The sequence below is a fragment of the Phlebotomus argentipes genome, unplaced genomic scaffold, assembly GCF_947086385.1.
Source record: "Phlebotomus argentipes unplaced genomic scaffold, Phlebotomus argentipes genome assembly contig_5, whole genome shotgun sequence".
NCBI classification, from domain to species: Eukaryota; Metazoa; Arthropoda; class Insecta; order Diptera; family Psychodidae; genus Phlebotomus; species Phlebotomus argentipes.
In genome coordinates, this window is record NW_026776165.1 from 2507323 (window position 1) to 2526306 (window position 18984).

The 18984-nt window shown below is 44.6% G+C and overlaps 5 protein-coding genes and 1 long non-coding RNA gene across 11 annotated transcripts; 2 read left to right on the forward strand and 4 right to left on the reverse strand.

Moving 5' to 3' along the window:
* Positions 1-7: 7 nt before the first annotated feature.
* Positions 8-882, reverse strand: LOC132265546 (small ribosomal subunit protein eS26). The gene is made up of 2 exons (XM_059766253.1): positions 783-882; positions 8-415 (listed from the first exon to the last, which is right to left on the reverse strand). Exons 1-2 carry the CDS (start codon positions 783-785, stop codon positions 68-70), a joined length of 351 nt encoding a protein of 116 aa, XP_059622236.1. The 5' UTR covers positions 786-882; the 3' UTR covers positions 8-67.
* A 165-nt stretch (positions 883-1047) lies between these two features.
* Positions 1048-1405, reverse strand: LOC132255796 (uncharacterized). The gene is made up of 2 exons (XR_009468198.1): positions 1286-1405; positions 1048-1213 (listed from the first exon to the last, which is right to left on the reverse strand). It is a non-coding gene; the product is annotated as an uncharacterized LOC132255796 (long non-coding RNA).
* Positions 1406-1426: 21 nt separating this feature from the next.
* LOC132255792 (small ribosomal subunit protein eS7) lies at positions 1427-2796 on the forward strand. The gene is made up of 4 exons (XM_059751952.1): positions 1427-1555; positions 1871-2039; positions 2099-2431; positions 2654-2796. Exons 2-4 carry the CDS (start codon positions 1878-1880, stop codon positions 2729-2731), a joined length of 573 nt encoding a protein of 190 aa, XP_059607935.1. The 5' UTR covers positions 1427-1555; positions 1871-1877; the 3' UTR covers positions 2732-2796.
* A 32-nt stretch (positions 2797-2828) lies between these two features.
* On the reverse strand, positions 2829-5257 carry LOC132255787 (nucleolar complex protein 2 homolog). The gene is made up of 2 exons (XM_059751947.1): positions 5148-5257; positions 2829-5009 (listed from the first exon to the last, which is right to left on the reverse strand). Coding segments are annotated over exons 1-2 (2160 nt in total). The 5' UTR covers positions 5150-5257; the 3' UTR covers positions 2829-2851.
* Positions 5258-7253: 1996 nt separating this feature from the next.
* Positions 7254-9759, reverse strand: LOC132255790 (F-box only protein 42). Its single transcript, XM_059751949.1, has 2 exons — positions 9369-9759; positions 7254-9295 (listed from the first exon to the last, which is right to left on the reverse strand). Exons 1-2 carry the CDS (start codon positions 9487-9489, stop codon positions 7887-7889), a joined length of 1530 nt encoding a protein of 509 aa, XP_059607932.1. The 5' UTR covers positions 9490-9759; the 3' UTR covers positions 7254-7886.
* Positions 9760-9894: 135 nt separating this feature from the next.
* On the forward strand, positions 9895-18867 carry LOC132255786 (mitogen-activated protein kinase kinase kinase kinase 5). 6 transcript variants are annotated; one of them, XM_059751941.1, is made up of 12 exons: positions 9895-10258; positions 11253-11466; positions 11536-11742; positions 12381-12479; positions 12561-12950; positions 13055-13115; positions 13385-13441; positions 14900-14938; positions 15552-16415; positions 16498-16964; positions 17180-17306; positions 17388-18867. In XM_059751941.1, the coding sequence occupies exons 1-12, from the start codon at positions 10154-10156 to the stop codon at positions 17485-17487; spliced, it is 2730 nt and encodes a 909-aa protein (XP_059607924.1). In that variant the 5' UTR covers positions 9895-10153; the 3' UTR covers positions 17488-18867. The 6 variants fall into 6 exon arrangements, with proteins under 6 accessions (XP_059607924.1, XP_059607925.1, XP_059607926.1 ...); XM_059751942.1 differs by having other exon boundaries at positions 12561-12923; XM_059751943.1 differs by lacking the exon at positions 13385-13441.
* The last annotated feature ends 117 nt before the right edge of the window (positions 18868-18984 follow it).

Below are 18984 nucleotides of genomic sequence, written 5' to 3' on the forward strand. Positions count from 1 at the left end.
AATTCACTTCGTCTTGCCTTTTATTCCTCTCTTGCGGATATCTTCACAGAATCCCCCGCACAGCTCTTCACTTGCGGTTCTGGTTCTGTGGCCTGGCGTTGTCGCCGCGTGGGAAGGATCGCTGAGGAGGTGTGCGGATGCGCCGGGCCTCCTTGGATCTGTTGCGCACGACCTTGCTGTGGATGGCGCACGAGACGCAGTAGTGCAGCTTGGCGTACAGCTTCGGCAGCATGTAGCTGGTGTACACGGACGCCTCGCTGATGTCCCTCACGGCGGCGGCCTCCACAATGTTCCGGATCACGAACTTCTTAATCGCCTTGTCCTTGGGCACACATCGGGCACAGTTGGTGCACCGCACCGGCTTCACGTGGCCACGATTGTGCTTGCAGCGTCCTCCGTTGCGCCTCTTCTTGGTCTGCAAAGAGAGAAATTTTCCGGGTAAGACAGTACTTTGAGGTTAGGTTGGCAGCAAGGTCGGGAAACCCCGTATGAGAGATGATTCCACAGGAATTAAAGGCAATTGTGGCATGTTGGGATGAAGAAAAACACTCTGTGTATGAGCATGAGGGTGTTTGTGGTGAATTATTAGTAGAAATGCAATGACAAGACAATGCCACATGGAGTGAGCTCAAAACACTACATTTCTTGCTCAAAAATTCCACTTTCCCACATGTTCCACACTATAGAACTCTTCACTGGCTTCGGATACACCGATTTTGAGAGAATTGAAAGAGGAAAATCCATAATTTCCCAGTAAAATAGCCATATTATTGTGCACGTACCATTTTTCAATGTTTCACTTGCAAACAACCGGAAGTAAAAGAACTCCCTGAGCTTCACAGTTTCACCACCAGAGCAGAGCGATTTTCTATGAATTCTATGTTCTTTCGCGCGCGATGAGTTTTGAATGTCACTAAAGTAGCGGAAGCAGCGGAAGAAAATCTTAGTTGTCTGAATATTTATTTTTATATTCATTAAAGTACAGAAATTGTCCTATACAACGAGGATTTTGTTCCACCATTCATTTAATATTAATAAAAAGACATATTTCAATAGGGATATGAAACCATATTTATTGTTCAAATTTAGTGGTTCAGATAATATTCGCCCAACTCATACCAACACTCCTCATCTGAAGAGTCGTCGTCATCGTCATCATACAGATGATTATTCTTGTATTGATCCATTTCCTGGCTCTTCGACTTCAGGTAATCTGCAACAAAACGCAGTTCAGAAAAATCAGATAAGAGAATTTCGAGAATTTCACAATAAAACAATCACTCACTTCCTCAGATAAAGGCGGAAAAGCTTTTCACGTTACAAAATAGCTTGTTAAACTGATAAACAGTCGCAATTGTTCTCACCTTTTTATAGATAAGACATAAGAAATGAAGATGACGGTTACTTTTCGATATGTGCGAACACAGAAAACATCGACAAACGGCCGGTGTGAAGTGCGCTGAGGTTCTCTTTGAGAGCTTCCGGCGGCCATCATGCCTCTTTTCTAGCCGTTCAGTGACCAACGTGGACGTGGACGTCAGTTTTCACGCAAAAGGTAATGATTCTGGGAGTTTTCCAGCTAATTTTCCTATCAGGAAACCTTTGGGAAGTCTTCCCGCGCTGATTGGTGTAGAAATGTTGGTGTTCTTTGGGGTATTTCGTGTGAAAAATGAGGTGTGCAGAGAGAGTGTGACATGTTGGTGTTTATCATGCAGTTTTCCCACTGATTTCCCCATAAAATGCCCACAGGACTGCGTGAAAGGATGAGTGTGGTGTCGTTTCTTTGCCATGCGATAAGCAATGAGTGGATAAAATGCTTATTTTCGGGGAAATTACAAGACGACAAAGCTAACCTAACCTCTATTCGTAGTTGCAGCATGATCGGAAAGGTAATCAAGCCCGGAGGCGGGGAACCAGATGAATTTGAGAAGACCATCGGACAGGCGCTCCTGGAGCTGGAGGCCAATCCAGAGCTGAAGCCCCAGCTCAGGGATTTGCACATTACGCGCGCCAGAGAAATCGAGTGTGACAGCAAGAAGGTGAGTTTTGTGTAATTGAGCAAATCTTTCAGGGCTCATCTCATTGTCATATCTTCCAGGCTATCGTCGTGTACATCCCCATGCCGAAGCAGAAGGCCTTCCAGAAGATCCAGACACGCCTGGTGCGCGAGCTGGAGAAGAAGTTCTCTGGCAAGCAAGTGGTGTTCATCGGCGAGCGGAAGATTCTGCCCAAGCCACAGCGAAAGGCGAGGAATCCGCTGAAGCAGAAGCGACCTCGCTCCAGGACCCTCACGGCTGTGTACGACGCCATCCTGGAGGATCTCGTCTTTCCGGCTGAGATTGTGGGGAAGCGCGTTCGCGTGAAGTTGGACGGCTCACAGCTGATCAAGGTGCATCTGGACAAGAATCAGCAGACAACCATTGAGCACAAGGTGAGTGCAAGCACATAGTGATGGTACTTCGGCTCTTGTGTTATTTGCATTCTGTGCCTCCAAGGAGTGTGAACGTCAAAAAGAGCACAAAGTAGAATTTCCTGGCCGGGAGACTGAAAGTGGGGCGCCTTTGGATGTGTCGAGGCGTCACACCTCCTGGCCGGAGACAGTGAAATCCGTGTGTGTGTCTATAATTCTCATGCGATTGTTGTCTCTCTGCAGGTGGACACCTTCACGTCCGTGTACAAGAAGCTGACGGGACGCGACGTGACTTTTGAATTCCCCGAACCGTACTTGTAAGCGATGCTCTGGAGTTATTAAATTGGAGCCCCATTTCGAGGGGGATTTCCACACACACACTGAAACACGATGCCTTTCAATGAGAACAAAAAAGAGATAAGAATCCCACAGGAATATTTATTATGACAGCCAATCAGCAATGTCTAGATCCTCCACAACATCCAGAACGCCAACTGAGGGTTCATCGTCGATCGGAATCTCCTTCTTCACTGTCGGCTTCTCCTGCTTCAGCGCCTTGACCTTCTTCGCCTTCTTGGGCAGCGGCTTCTCCAGTTCCAGCTCCTCCTCGTCACTGTCCGATGGCAGCAGATCCACAGGACCACTCTCAGCCTCCTTGTCGCCACTCGGCTGACGCCTCTTGAGCGTCGGCAGGCGGAAATCTGAGATTTCATCTGTCTTGTCTGCCTCGCGACGCTTCTTCAGCTCACTGGTCTTCAGCCAATTGGTGTAGAATGTGAGCAGAGGCGTCCCTCGGTTCTGCATTTGTGTCTCCCAGCTGTGGATGAGAGCGGCGTCGCGCAGGGAGAAGGTGATTGTCTTGCGCTCTGCCTCGATCAGCTTGAAGTTCTCCATGGTGAGATCCAGCAGCTGCTTCAGCTTCCTGCCCGTGCTGGCCACGGAGCAGCGCTTGATGTACTGTCGCAACAGAATCACCGTGGGCACCACGAGGTCAGGAAAGGTGAGACTGTAGGACTCACTGGCGAGATACTCGAGCGCCGTGGCGAAGATGTGCTCAGTGATTTGAGTGCGGAAGGAGAGCTCCTCGAGTTGGGGACGCGTGACGCGCAGGATGCAGGTGAAGGGCAGCGCCTTGAGTGACAACTGGCTGTGCTTCTTGTTGAACGTGGCGGACTGAAGCACCTCCAGGATGAACGGCAGCACGGGTATGAAGACGCGCGTGCTGCGCGACAGCGCGATGAGGATGTGGATGCAGTGGAAGCGCAGTGGAAACCACTGAGCCGTGGGGATGAGCTTTATCACACCCTGGATGATGGTCACGAGGGGATAGAGCAGCTGCGGCAGGGCGCCGCCGGACAGCACGTCGCCCCAGAGGCGCAAGGCGTTGATGTACTGCCAGTTGTAGACTGCCTGGTAGCTGTCCTTGCGCTTCAGCGTCACGGCGTTGCGCAGGTGGATAGCCAGCTGGCGAATGTAGAGGAAGGCGTGCTGGTACGCCACCTCGGCGTCCAGGGCGAACATCTCGGCCAGCGAGCGGCGCATGAAATTGATGCCAGGCAGCGTGGTGGGCGAGACAAAGCGTGAGTTGCGCACGTAGGACAGATACATGACCTTCAGGACGATGCTGAGGAACTGTCCTTGCTGCGCTCTGGTCAGCTTCAAGATGCACAGGAAGGCCAGCACGCGCACAGTTTCCTCCTCCGACGAGGACCACAGGGACACGAGTCGCTTGAGCACCGGCTTCGACGCTCCGCTCACGGCCACCACAATTGGCACCATCTGGTGCAGATGCTTCAGCAGAATGGTCAGCACGTCCGGTGAGGACACATTCTCCAGGATGTGCGTTAGATCCGTGGTGTAGGATCGCATGGGATTGCGCATCTTCGACCAACGCTTCAGCTTGTGCACATCGCGAACACTCTTGCGTCCGGACAGGGCCAGGAAGCGCCAGATGGCGGAGTGCAGGTGCAGCACGCACAGCTGAATCACACCATTGAACACTCCGCTGCCCTTCACGCGATACTCCGACGTGGACTTGGCGTCCGGTGAGATGCTGCGCAGGGCGGAATTGAAGGCTTGCACGAGCTTCCGAATCGCCTCGGCGGACACCTTCTCCTCCCGGATGTTCGCCTCGAGACTCTTCAGCATCTTGAGCGTGATCACACCCTCTTGCTCCTCCACCTTCTCCTCGTCCGCCTCCTCGAAGTCACTCTCATCGCTGGCCACCTCGAACTTCTCTCGCTTCTGCACAACGGCCGGCTCCTCATCGGACGCCTCCTCAGCCTCTGGCTCACTGCCCGCATCGCCGCTGATATCGTCAGCATTGAAGTTCAGCAGATCCTTGTCATTCTCCCTAAGATATTCATAGAACTCAGGATCGATCTGCTGAAGCTTCTTCATAGACTCAATATTCTCACTGTCTTCCACCTTTACCGGCTTCTTCCCTTTCTTCACCGCCTTCTTCGGTGCTTCCGGAGCTTCGTCTCCTGACGAATTGTCCATCGTCTCAAGGAAACTATCCATGGTCATTGTGTTCGGGCTCTTCTTTGACTTCTTGGGAAGCTTCTTCTTTCCCATTTTCAGTCGATTTTTCACTTTCCTAAACGACCAGAGAAAAAAGACACAGATTTTTGAGGTTAGACAGGCAATAAGTGAAAAATCAGAGTGTTTCACTTGGATTTTCCAAAAAATCTTTTAGGTAAATCCACCGTGACAATAGTTTTACAATTTCACTTACATTTTCAAAAGATTCACTCACGTTTTCCACCAGAGAAATGTAAAAAACTTCTGCAAAAGCCAGAGATAAACAACAACACGTGAAGTGAAAAAACGGACAACCCAGATGACAAACTCTGCGAATACTTTAGTTACTCAATATGGGAAAAATATGGATATTCGTTAGCAGTGGGATTTTCAAATAAAAAGCCGTTGAATACAACAAATAAATGTACGTGGTGAAAATTTGAGAAAAATACTGAAAATAATAGTAAAATATTAATCTGAAAACTGCATATTTCGTTTGAAAGTTACTTACAACATTGTTTTGGTTTGATTTAAGACATATTTTGCAATAGCTTTAAAACATTTGAAAAGTTTTTAACTTTATAGACCAAAGTAGGTAAAACCAAGGGTAATACAGCAATAAACATTAGATGATATGAAAAAAAGTATGAAAATACGAAATAAACAAGAGTCAAAGGCGTCAAAGGTCAAAAACGGGGAACCTTCGACTTAGAGACTTTTATCCCCATAATTATTTCCCTTATGATTGTTCAAACTGCTTATTTGCGCTACTTTAAGGAATTTAAATCTTATCATAATGTGTCAATTGGTTCTTCTCTTCCCCAAATCTTTCGATTTTAATCATTTTCAATCCAAAATTGTGTTTCAAAAGACACTATTTGGACAAATTAGTAAAACCTTATACAATTTCCTTTGACCTTTTGTCTTGAATCATTGTATTTTAGAAGTAAACCTCAACCCATTTGTTATCATCACCGTAAATTGCGTACATAAATCACGCTTTTAAGATCTTTCTGTGCATCATTTAGTCGATTTTATCGCAATTTCTTTCATTAGTGCATAGTTTATCTCTTCCTTTCTCTTCATTTTCAATGTTTCTGTTCTCTTTGTTCAGATCGAAAGTTCTCAAAACATGGGGTTTAAGATTAGAATAAGTTAACGCACAATAAAATCTAATATTTGCTTCAAAATACGATGAATAATTAGATTTAAATGCAAAAGAATTGTGAGAAGAAAGCGATAAAAAGTGTGTAAAATCAAAAAGGACATCAAATATTTCCCACTGAAATCACTACAATAATCTGCTTCGCCCTCGATTTCGGCGCCTTATCATGGTGAAAAATGTTATGAAACTAAAAATATCCTCGGCATCGTCTTGGCTGTGCATTGAAATCACCCTGAGACGCCAAGCTGGAGAGTTGCAAATGGCACGAAGAAATGAAGTCTCTCTGTGGCAAATTGCGGTCACTGGAGCGCGATTTACAATAATCCCCGAGGGAATCCCAGAGATAATTGGAGGGACGCCGTGGCGGAATGGCCCCATTGACATTTAAGCGCCATTTAGCGCGGAGTGGGTCCGTCTTGGGCCGGAAAATCAATGGCCAGCGCCACTCCCTGATGTGCCGTGTTTGTCCTTTCTCGCCCACACCCCCGCCGCCGAGCAATATCCATCCGCGAAGGTGTGCCGCTGAGGCGCGGAGGCCAGATTTACGAGAGCGGCAAATATTGATAAGGTCCACCAAGACGCTAATTAGGCGCCGATTGCAGCATAAAAGCGCCCAGCGTCGCTGTCACTTTTACGACCGCATCTCCGGGCCATTTGCCTAAAGGGTCATCATGGCCAATTCTCGCCCCAGAATCCCCATCAATTAGAGATATTGGCCGGCTATTGTCGCCCGAGCGCGCCCCACCTTTCTCTGCCACACCTGCCGTATAAAAGCACCGTCGAGGCGTCGCGCTGCCGCCATTCAGCGCCGAGTCGCCCTCGAGGGCACGCCTTTGAATTTTGCTGTTACCTTTTGCTGTCCCGACGAGGTGAGCAAATATTCAGGTGTGTCCGCCGAGGGCAAACAGCAGCGGACCCGCGGGCCAGCCAGTGCACAGTGCGATTGTGTGAACCCATCCCCAGTCCAGAGAGTCTCCGTCAGACTCAAATCCCCCAAATCTCCAGTGATTCTCGTGCGTCCGCAATTAAGGAATCCCCAAAAGCAGTGTCTCAGATTGAAATTTTCCACAATGATTTCTTCCAAATAAATTAATGCCATTTTTCCTGAAAGAAAAGTGTAAATTTTCCACTAATTCCAGCGAGAATCAATTTTAATTTAGGAAAATCGTTCTGGAAATTAACTGAGAAAAAAATCTCTAATCTTCTTGAGACGCAAAAGTGAAGTAGAAATTAATGAGTTTTATCAAATAAAGTCAAAGAAATTGATTTGAAATTCAACTGTGCTTTTCAAAGGACTTTTAAAATCGATTTCAATGGCAAAAATCCATTTTTCAATTTTCTCATAAATTCTGAAACTGCTTTTTGTCGTCAGCTTCAAATAGAATGCAAAATAATATTTTTGGAATAAATCAGAAATTGAAGGAAGAGAAATTGTGTATATTTTTCTTTCAAAATAAGTATCTAATATTGAGGGAAGAGAAATATGAATAGTTCTTGTGAACATTCAAAATGAATCGAAAAATCTATGTAAAAATGATTTCAAAGAATTTGAGATAAATATGAAATAAACCTTCTTGTTAAACCCTGAATAAACGCTCTTATTTCCACACTTTCCCAAAGAAACATGCATAAATCTGTCCAAAGGCGCTTGTATTATTCTCCAGAAAATAAAGGATATCGATCTCAATAGAGTGTTTCTCTCACCAAAACGTCCAAGTCGAGCACATCAGAGTCGAAAGCATCGCGCATTTGAGTTAGGAAAATATTTATTCTCGGGCCGCGCGGGCCTCAAATCACCGTGTGCGGCACCGTGATGAAGTGGACGTGATTGTTGGCCGCGTAATTGCCGTGGTTGGCGTTCTGCTCCAGTCCGCCAAACATGATCAGCTCCCCATTGCCCACTGCCAGCGTCGAGAGGATGGTCTTGAGCGGCGCCCCGGGCAGGATTCCGCCCTCGCGCGTCTCCAGCCACTCGGCGAAGGGTTCCTGAGGGTCCAGGACGTGGGCCAGATCACAGATGAACACCGCCTCGCAGTTCTGGCGCGGTCTCTTGGCCACCGGAGGCTTCGGCGGTGGCCTTTGGATGCCGCGGCGCGCCAGCAGTTCCTGCTCGCGCTTCTGCAGGGCCGACAGACGACGCTCGCGCATCTCCTGTGCAGCGCACGAGTCCCTGAACGCCAGCATTCCGAGGTGGTGCGTGGGAACGCGCGGATGGTGCGCAGAGATGGGCCGCGGCGGCTCAGGAGCCGGATGAGGTTGCTCCTGATGGGGATTCCTCAATCTGTGCGGATCTTGCTGGCGTGGATACTGAATTTGCTGACTCAGCCGAATCTGGGCAGTGATCTGGAGGTCTTTCGGCAGTGAACAGTTCTGGCCGAGCACTATTAGCTTCCCATCGACGTGGCACGAGGGATTTGTCCACATTCTGGCAGCGCTGAACTTCTTCTTCCGCACCGGAATCTCTCGCCACTGCCACACAGCGGAGGTCATCGTCAAGAGCCACATGTCAGTGAAGGGATTGTTCACGCCACCCAATCCGCCCGCGATCAGCAGGTGCTGCTCATCCAGGCGGATTTGGTAGTGATCTATCCGAGGCGCTGGCTTGGGGGACGATGTCTCCTGCAACTTCCACGTGAAGTTGGCCAGATCAAGGATCCACACGTCATGCGAGCACGCCACGTACAGTGGCGTTTCTTGTAGTCCGCCGAAGATGACCATCTGCCGGCCGTGAATCGTCGCCGAGTGTCCAGCCATGGCCGGAGGCCAGTGAGTGGAGATTTTGGGGTACATCCAGTGGCTCTCCTTCAAATTGTACACGTGCAGCTCATCGAAGAGGTTGACTCGCTGGTAGGGCGGATACGAGGGTGGATAGCGCAGTCCGCCGAACACCACCAGTCGATCCTCGTGGCTCACCATCGTCGCCCTGGCCTTTGGCGAGGGATAAGGATGCGCCCCGTGGGAATTACACCGACTCCACTCCCTCGAGGACAAATTGAACGCCCACAGGTCATTGAATGTGGTCACCTCGCTACTTCCGCCCCCGAACACGTACATCACGTCCTTGTACACAGTCGCAGAGTGCGAATATCGTCCGGCGATGACTGGCGTCCGGGGATCTGGAGGCTGCCACTCCTTCCAGCACAGATTCCCCTCAGTCACGGCGCGCTGGAACGAGACGGTCTTCCGGAAACGAACATCTACAAAGCAAGACAGTGCAATGAGCTTGAGATAGCCTTATCAGGAGTCAGAAAAAGCCCAGAAATTACTCACTTCTCACCAGCTGCTCCCATCTTCTGCACACCAATTGGCAGTTTTCCACGTCTCTGTACGGTGGCAGGAGTTCTATTATGAACTCCAGCACCTCATCGGGCAGGTCATTTATCGTTGTCATTGTGTTACCTCATTTGGTTTATCCACAAAGGGTTTTTCACTAAATTTTCTGCAGGAAAACAAATATTCTGAATGACAGCAATGGCCGCACTGGCGATGCTAGAGACGCTCGGTGATGGAGATGAGAACAATTAAGAGGTGAACAACTCATAATTACGAGATAGACTGGGCGCTTTATACATGGCTCAATTTCAATAGCTAGAAGCTAGAAGATGAAACTCTAGCCGAGTGATTATAATAAGACTCAATAATATTTATTCTGGAATATATATTTGCGAGAGAATGGATTTCTTTGCATTGTCCACGATTTTTCATTCGTTTTTCACTTAGTCGAGATACACACCGCGAGTCGGTTGTCCATTTTGACAGACACACTGCGATTCTGTCGCGAGAGATGGCGCACGAAACGACCAAGGAGGAATATCCCCTCCAGTGCATATGTCAGTGCGTGTTTGATGGCGTTTTTGGTGATGTTTTTCTCTGCACGCAATTTCTTTGGTTTTTCCGCAAAAATATCACCCCGATTGTGTGCGTAGCACCCCAAAAAGATGATAAAGTGCACCACGGTGTGACGGACAGTGTGGAGAGCATGTGAAAAACTGCCCAAAAACCGTGTTTAGACTATCTCCCCTTTCTTGGACGTTGACGACGAATGCAGAATAGAAATGGCAGCAGCACTGCTCAGCTCGGATATTTCTCGCAGGAATCCCCAGAACGAGTACGAGTTGATCCAGAAGATCGGCTCCGGCACCTACGGGGATGTGTACAAGGTGAGTCCCGCGTGCAGCGTGGCTGTGCGGTGGGTGGATGTGGCGTGTGTGTTGAAAAAAAGGGGCGAGTCTTGGCGCATCTGTCACATTTCTTGGGAACACACACTTCTCCTCCTCAAGAAAACCCTCCCCCGGACCTCAAGGTCCCCAACCACTCCAGCCGCGAGTGGCACTTGCGGACTTGCTGGCGCTGGAGAGTCCCACGATGCGACTCTCCAGCCTTGGCACCCTCTTATCATCTCTGCCTCATTCTCCGGGCGCCTCTTATCGCGGCCCAGCTTAATTGATTTCCAACGCATACATTTTCTCGGCTCCGCCAGAAAGTCACTGATGGTTTTTGCAAGAGAGAAAATCACTTTCCCTCGCGCGCGTCTGGAAAATTCTCAATGACCGGAAAGTACATGATTCGCTTCTGCGGGCTTGTCTGAGCATTCTTCTATAATTGGACGACCAGCTCTCTTGACTCCACGCTTGGGATGATCTGTGAAGTTGCGATTGTTAACGCGATGATCCATTGTGAGATACTCTGGCGCGCCTGAGAGGGAAGAGTGTCTCTCCTCACCATGTGACGTGCAATTCTCTCGTTCGGGGGCTGTTCGCTGCCCATGGGCTTGATGGCTTTCAGCCACAACATTCTGTTTCTTCGTTCTAGAGAAACTTCTGAAAGATCTCAAAGTCTTGTGTTTCTGACTAGGCAAATGTGTGGAGATTTGAGCTGAAGAAAGCACGAACAGATTCATCACAGGCGCAATTCTTTCACTGAGAATTTCAAAGTTTTCTGTAAAATTGAGAGTTTTCGTTAATCTTGCTAACCAAACTATTTTCATCTGAAAAATTGAAATTTCTATTCAAATTTCATGAATGTCACAAAATGGAAAATACATGAATTAGCATATAAAGTTGATTGGAAGTTCAGGAATTCTTATCAATCTGCAAATTGACACTTTTTCCTCAATTCCTCAATTGATGAACTCTTTTCTCGGGCATTTCCCAGGCGAAACGTCTGCAAAGCAATGACTTGGCTGCAATTAAGGTCATCAAGCTGGAACCCGGCGATGATATCCAGATCATCCAACAGGAGATCATCATGATGCGCGACTGCCGACATCCCAACATCATTGCGTACTACGGCAGCTATTTGCGGCGCGACAAACTGTGGATTTGCATGGAATATTGCGGCGGTGGAAGTCTTCAGGACATCTATCAAGGTATATATGGTGTTTCTATCTCTGTTTCTTGTGTCTTAACTGGTGAATTTCTGACTGAATCTCGTGCAGTGACGGGACCCTTGACGGAGCAACAGATCGCCTACATGTGCCGCGAAACACTCAAGGGTCTGGCGTATCTGCACTCGCGCGGAAAGATGCACAGGGACATCAAAGGCGCAAATATCCTCCTGACCGAGAGTGGAGATGTGAAGTTGGCCGATTTCGGCGTATCGGCACAAATCACTGCCACAATCAACAAGAGACGCAGCTTTATTGGTGAGTTTCCTTTCTTACAGCAAAAAAGTCTACAAAATTGGGGAAAAAGCTATTAAAATATCCAATCAATAACATTTTGATTGATTTCTCACTAAAATAGACTGATTCTGTAAGGAAAATTTAAAAAATTCAACAGAAAACATTATTGCATTTAATTTTTAATCGTATTTTCCATCGCCTTTTGACGAAGAATCATACTCTGCCAGAGAGCAGAGATGTCAAATTAGCAATGTGCATGAGAAACATGTGGAAAAAGCATAATAAAATGATTCTTTGCACAAAACCATCAATCAGTGAAGCGCCACTGAAGTGTTTGTGAACTTCTTCGTGTCACAAGTACCATTGCAACAATGTATTTGTGGATTTTTTCATTAAAAAAAAAATGAAATCTTATAAAATAGCAATGGATTGCAATGAAAAAGTGATGATGAATTGAGTCACACAGCATGGCATGAAATGTGTGAATTGAATCATGAAGAATATCTTTGAATGTTTGCATAATTGCGCATCAAGTGATAAGAAAGATAAATCACTGACTTCCTGTATTGATAAATAGGCCAATTTTTCTTGTGGATTTCAAGTGACTTTTTTTAGGGTGAGGAGCGATAAGATTGTGATTTTGAATTTCTCTTGCACAGGAACTCCATACTGGATGGCCCCTGAAGTGGCCGCTGTGGAGCGGAAAGGTGGTTACAATCAACTCTGTGATATTTGGGCATGTGGTATAACGGCAATTGGTGAGGATGTTGTGTGTTTTTCGCCACCTTTCTCCCCTTATCTCCTAATCCTTTTGTGTGTTTTTCTTTCCCATGAAACAGAACTGGCTGAGCTTCAGCCGCCGATGTTTGACTTGCATCCAATGCGAGCACTCTTCCTGATGTCCAAGAGTGGCTTCAAGCCGCCCACGCTGAAGGAGAAGGAGAAGTGGTCGCCGACATTTCACTCATTCATCAAGACGGCACTGACGAAGAATCCCAAGAAGCGACCAACGGCGGAGCGTCTGCTGCAGCATCAGTTTGTGGAGAGTGAGATGCCGCTGAGGGTGGCGCAGGAGTTGCTGCAGAAGTACTACAGTCCCAATCAGTTCTACTTCTACTCGGATGGCGATGAGGAGGGCGCTGTGGCGAGTGTTCCGCAGCGGATTGCCAGCAAGATGACATCGAGATCCAATGGTATTCCAGGTGGACAGAATCATACACTTAAAGCTAGTAATTATTTCGATTCTTTCTCATCTTTCATAATGTCAATGGTGATTTTCTAAACTTGTCTTATAACACTTCAATGTGTCTCTCTTTTGCTGTTTCACACTCAGATCCACCTACTCAATGGAACGCTGATCGCTCTTCGAGTCCTGAGACGTTACCAAGTGATATGTAAGTTTCTTTTTCTCTCTCTCACTGTGCTTCTTGTCACACACACACTTTCTGTGTCTTTCTCTTCACGAAGAAATAAAAGAAGAAAACCATTTTGCATCATTTTATGTTCATTCGATTTTTATTTCACGCGTCAATTTACAATGTTTTTATCCACACAATTTGTGTAATTCTAAACGGGTGGGTGAGGGGTTTCCCTGATAAAGTTTGGGGGTTTTCCCAATAACTATAATTGACTTTATATTTGTTTTTATCTTCTCCATATACAGAAAATTGTTTGGGCGCCCCAAATTGACTGGGACAATGATAATGAACATGTCATTGAGGTCAGAGTGATATTGAAAAAAGAGGCAAAAGGAGAGGAAGAAAAACTCTCTATATAAATTTTATTTAACATGCGTTTCCTGCACTTTTTACGGTTCTTCTCGCCGCTCATGTGTGTTTTTTATGTGCGACCCGCAATTAAATGCTTCAATTCTAACAGCTCGAAATCAATTTTGCTGCAAATACACAAAAAAAAGCGGGCAATTTATTGACCATCAGAGAGTCCAACAGTATGAAAAGCTTTCAAGGGCATAATTTAGCTGGAAAATTGCCACAGTTAAAGAGAAAATTGACTTTTCTCCTAACAATGTGCATCGTATTGATGCGTGTCGCTGGAGAAATTGAGCAAATATAGAGCATATAATCAGCTGTCCTAATGTGGGTGTTAACAAAGGCAGCTTAATTTACAACATCAAAACTTTAAACTGAGAATTCCGGCAAATTGTGAGAAGGAATTTCCAGTGTCTACTTTGTTTATTTAAACCAATTGCATTGCAATGTGAAGACAAAAAAAATGTCGTTTTTCTCGTTATGCATTTTTATAGTCTATTTATTAACATCGTGTGATTGCGTAGATGTGAAATCATCCCGAAAATGGTTTAGCGTGGAAATTAATAAGGAAAAGGCAAATTTGTATAAGAAACTTATGAAAAATTGGGACATTTGCAAATCATTTCGGGAGATTCTATAAATTATTCTCTCTCGCTCTCTTTAGATTTTTTTTAAAATTTTTCTTCTATAAGACAAATAATAACAAAATTGTTGTGTGGAATGCTGCAAGCGTGTTTCACGAGTTTTCAGTTTGCGTTTTCCATGATTTTGATTTTCATTGTTTATATAAGTTGTTTCTGGATTTTTTTTTATTTTGTTCCACTCGCAGTGTTTTGATTTTTTTTCTCTTCTCACTTTCTATTGCTGTTCTGTGCGAGAATAGTAAGAACAATAATTGAAATCAATTGATGATGAAGTTGAGAAGAGGATGAAAGAAAATGCAGCTTTTTAATTTATAACTCAATTTAGGCTGAAAAGCGTAACACTTGTGGAAATAATTATGTGGACATAAATGAGTGTTGAAGAATGTCTATTTCGATGCAAATGCAAAAATTTACTATGTGGAATCGTCAATATTTCCACGAGTGTAGAAACAGAAGAAATGCACATACAGTGAAGGTCAAAATGTATGATCAAATCTTATATCAATATTAAGATTAGAGTTCTGTGAGAAAAATTTATTGAGAATTGTGTATAAATTAATATTACTTCTCAATTTTGCTTGTCTTATGAAAATTCATGAGATATTCTCAAGTTATTCCAAGAAAAGAAAAAAAAAATTGTGTGAAAGAAATTGTTATGAATATTTCCGTTTGATCGTACAATTGTGATCTGCACTGTTTTTTTTCTAAATGAATGACTTGGAAAGAGAAACATTTTTTCTATTATTGTTAATTTTGATTTTGTAGGAGTCTATTGCAATATATTGATGAGGAACTGAAATTAAGGTAAAGCAAAAGTAATTTAGCAGTTTTTAAATTCCCTTTTATAGATCCTGTTCTTTTATTTCCCACATTTTCTTTCCTATGACAAATCTTACTATGAATTTTTTACAATTTTGGCGAATGAAAAAGGAGAATTTAAGAAAAAATAGAATGTCTCTATTGTTGAGTTTTTTTTTAATCAAAAAATCAACCATATTTGCATAGACTTTTCCTTGTTTTTGTCAATGGTTTGCCTCTAAATTATGTTGGTGAAAAAGAAGCATTGAAAGTAAATTTTGTATCGCATGCACACATTGTTGAAAAAGTTGTTTTTGCTCTTGTGTAAATAGGATGAAAAGTTATATGAAAAGAAAAAAAATCATTTCAGCTTCACATCTCTTCACATTTACTTGCTCTCTTCTTCATTGCACCGTGCATTTAGAGTGAATTGGCATGAAAATAATATTGTGTATCATTTTCTTGGTCTCGCCAGTCAAAGTGTGTAAATATGAGAAAGCGCCTTTGCAGAGCAATTTGAGATTGATGAATGGAGAAGCGATAAAAAGAGCGAATTGATTGTTTGTCTGATTTACTGACGTTGAGATTTCTCTTCTTTTCTTGCTCCTCCTTTGCGAAGAGCGACGCTGCCGCTGATGGACAAGGATGGAGGACTGGTGGCCGCGGAGTGTGCGTGTTCGCATGCAATTGCCGCGAGTAACCACAATGGTGGAGCGGCTCAGGGTGTGCCGGCGGCACAGATGATGGCGCCACTCAGGGAGACGGCGCTCGTGGCGACGACGGACGCCGTGGATCAGAATCAGACGAACCAGAATGGCGGCATGGACAGTCCGCGGCGCCACAGCTCGATGGATCAGCTCATGGGATTGCTGAACGAGATGGGCGTGTCGACGCGACACAGAAGCTTGAGCGACAGTGGCGAGCCGACGGAGGATGCTGTGGAGCGGACGGAGGCGCAGCAGCCGGATTTGCTGAATAACACGCCGCCAGTGCCGCCGAAGCGATCGCACAGGCGCCGCCACACACCGCCGCGGCCCACGTCCAACGGACTGCCGCCCACGCCAAAGGTGCACATGGGCGCGTGCTTCAGCAAGATCTTCAACGGCTGCCCGCTGAGCATCAACTGTACGGCATCGTGGATTCATCCGGAGACGCGTGATCAGCATCTGCTGATTGGCGCCGAGGAGGGCATCTTCAATCTCAACATGAACGAGCTGCACGATGCCGTGATCGATCAGGTGTTCCCGCGACGCACCACGTGGCTGTATGTGATCAAGGATGTGTTGATGTCGCTGTCGGGCAAGAGTTCGCAACTCTATCGGCACGACTTGATAGCACTGCACTCAAAGCAGACGCACAGATTCTCGCTGCACATGAATCGAATACCGGAGAAGTTGGTGCCCAGGAAGTTTGCACTGACCACAAAGGTGCCGGACACCAAAGGATGCACTCAGTGCTGCGTCACGAGGAATCCCTACAATGGGTGAGTGGCTTTTGTGTGATTTGCAAGATAAGTTTAAGCAAAAGTTACTGATTTCTATTCCTCTTTCCACATTTCCCCGCAGATACAAATACCTGTGCGGCGCGCAGCCGTCTGGCATCTTCCTCATGCAATGGTACGATCCGCTGAACAAGTTCATGCTGCTGAAGCAGTGCGAGTGGCCGTCGGCCGGCGTGACGCCGCACACGCCGGTGTTTGAGATGCTGATCACGCCTGAGCTGGAGTATCCGCTCGTGTGTGTGGCCATCAAGAAGGCCGTGGGGATGAGTCACAGCATCGTGAAGCTGGACTTGATCAACATGAACAGCGGCGCCAGTTGGTTCCACTCTGATGAGCTGGAGTGCGACGGCACGGCCACGATGGTGCCGCGCCGCGAGCCGCTGCGCGTGGTGAAAGTGCACCAGCTGGAGAAGGACACAATTCTCGTGTGTCACGGCAATACAATCCAGATTGTCACCATGAGTGGAATGCAGAAGCAGAGCAAGAAGCTCGTGTCGCAGTTGAAGTTTGACTTCAACATTGAGAGTATTGGTGAGTATGATGTTGACGAGGTGTTTTTCTTTGGACAAGAAGCATTTTTTGCAAGAATTTTCAAATTCTTTTGCTGCATAATTTCATGCAGAAAGCGAAGAATTAGAAAATGGGAAGCATAAAAATTCTTTTCGTTGCACAAATTCATTCAATTGAGTATTTGTTGAAGTTGGATTGGCAGCTCTGATGTTAATCCAAGCTTGTTTTCGTTGCAGTTTGTCTGAATGACAGTGTCTTAGCATTTCATAAGCACGGCATGCAAGGAAGATCCCTCAGGAATGGCGAGATAACTCAGGAAATCACGGATATGAGCCGCACATATCGGCTTTTGGGGAGCGATAAGTAAGCATTCTTTTCAGTCCATTTTGCCTTACTAACAATGATTAATTGGTTGTAATTTGATTTGATTTACCTTGACAACAGAGTTGTTGCGCTGGAGAGTCAATTGCTGCGGACTGGATCACTTGGGAGTGAAGAGGGACACGATTTGTACATCTTAGCTGGACACGAGGCGAGTTATTGAAGCATGCTTCAACACATTCTTTCATCGCCACACTTTCCATGGAAAAAAATCACTATTTTCACATTATTTCAAACGAAAATTAAGTGTTAAGAAATTAAGAAGAAGAAAAAAAAATTATTCCCCCTCCAGAAAACATTGTGAATTGCAATTTATTAATAGAAGCACAGAAAGAGAGAGAGAGAAACTTTAATAACATTTAACTATGATGTGTTTTGGTGGGTTGACAATGAGTGATGATGATATTAAATGCTGTAAAAGAAGATTGATGCCACAAAGCAACTTTTGCGACAGTCTCACTGGGCGAAAATGTTGTGAAAAGAGTTTTTTCTTGTAAATAAGGCGGGGAAACAAATTTATTCCCATGAGATTTATTCGTTATCCTTTTTTTATAATTTAAATTTATTAATCTCGAGTCATCGTTCGATATTTTGTATATTTTATATTAAAAGATAAATTGAAGGGGTTGAAGTGGGGTGGGCAATTTGAGTAAGAGAGAAGCAAAAGTATAAATGTATTGATGTTTGTTTGTTTTACACACACAATGAAGAAAGATGAGCGAAAGCGAGCATGAAGAGAAGAAGTTCAATTTTGTAAAGTTGTTGTGTCTCAAGTTTTTTTCAAGAAGGAAAAGAAGAGAAAAGATTCTAATAAAAATATATTAATCACTAAAAAAAGACCATTAAACGTAAACATACAAAAAAGCAACTAAAACACAATGAAGAGAATAATATTTTATTCAATAGAGCGAACATTATTAAGTCACTATCGAGTAATTCGTTAAATAAACTGTATGTTTTTTCTGAGAGTCACACATGTAAACATGATGAGATAAATAAGTGTAAAAGCTCCCAATTAAAAAAAAAACACAAATGAAAGTATTTACTAAAAACAATTGACAGCATAGATAAAGCATTAGTCGAAGGAGAAAATCTTACTAAATATATTTTACGAGAGTATTATGAAAGAAAGAAAAAAAATCTATACACATTACCAAACACAATCTAAACGACAAAAAGCATATTTTACAATATTTAGACGTTTAAAATAAAATTAGTGGTGAAAATGAGAAAAATATCATGATTTATTAAAAATTCAACAAGTGCAGATTTTTCTCAGAGCTGGGAAATTAACGACGATAAAAGAAAATGAATAGTAAAAAAAAAATTGTGAAATCTTCAATTGAGGAAATGTACAATTTCACGTATCAAAGCATAAATAATGAAAGAGAAAAAGAAAAATTTTATTGAAGAGTTGTGTTTATGAACCAAAAAATGATGATGAACAAGAAATAATAGAGAAATATTTTTCCTAGCAAGTAGGATTAATAGTTGATTTGAGGAAAATATCAAGTGAAAAAATAGCGGACAAATACAAGAAAAATGTATGATTTTATTTTCATCACATCGGACAATTCTGGCGACACTTCGGCGGAACGTCGGAAAGGAGTGTTGTGTTGTTGATTCCTCGACAGTTTTGCATTTGACTTTTTCGGAACAA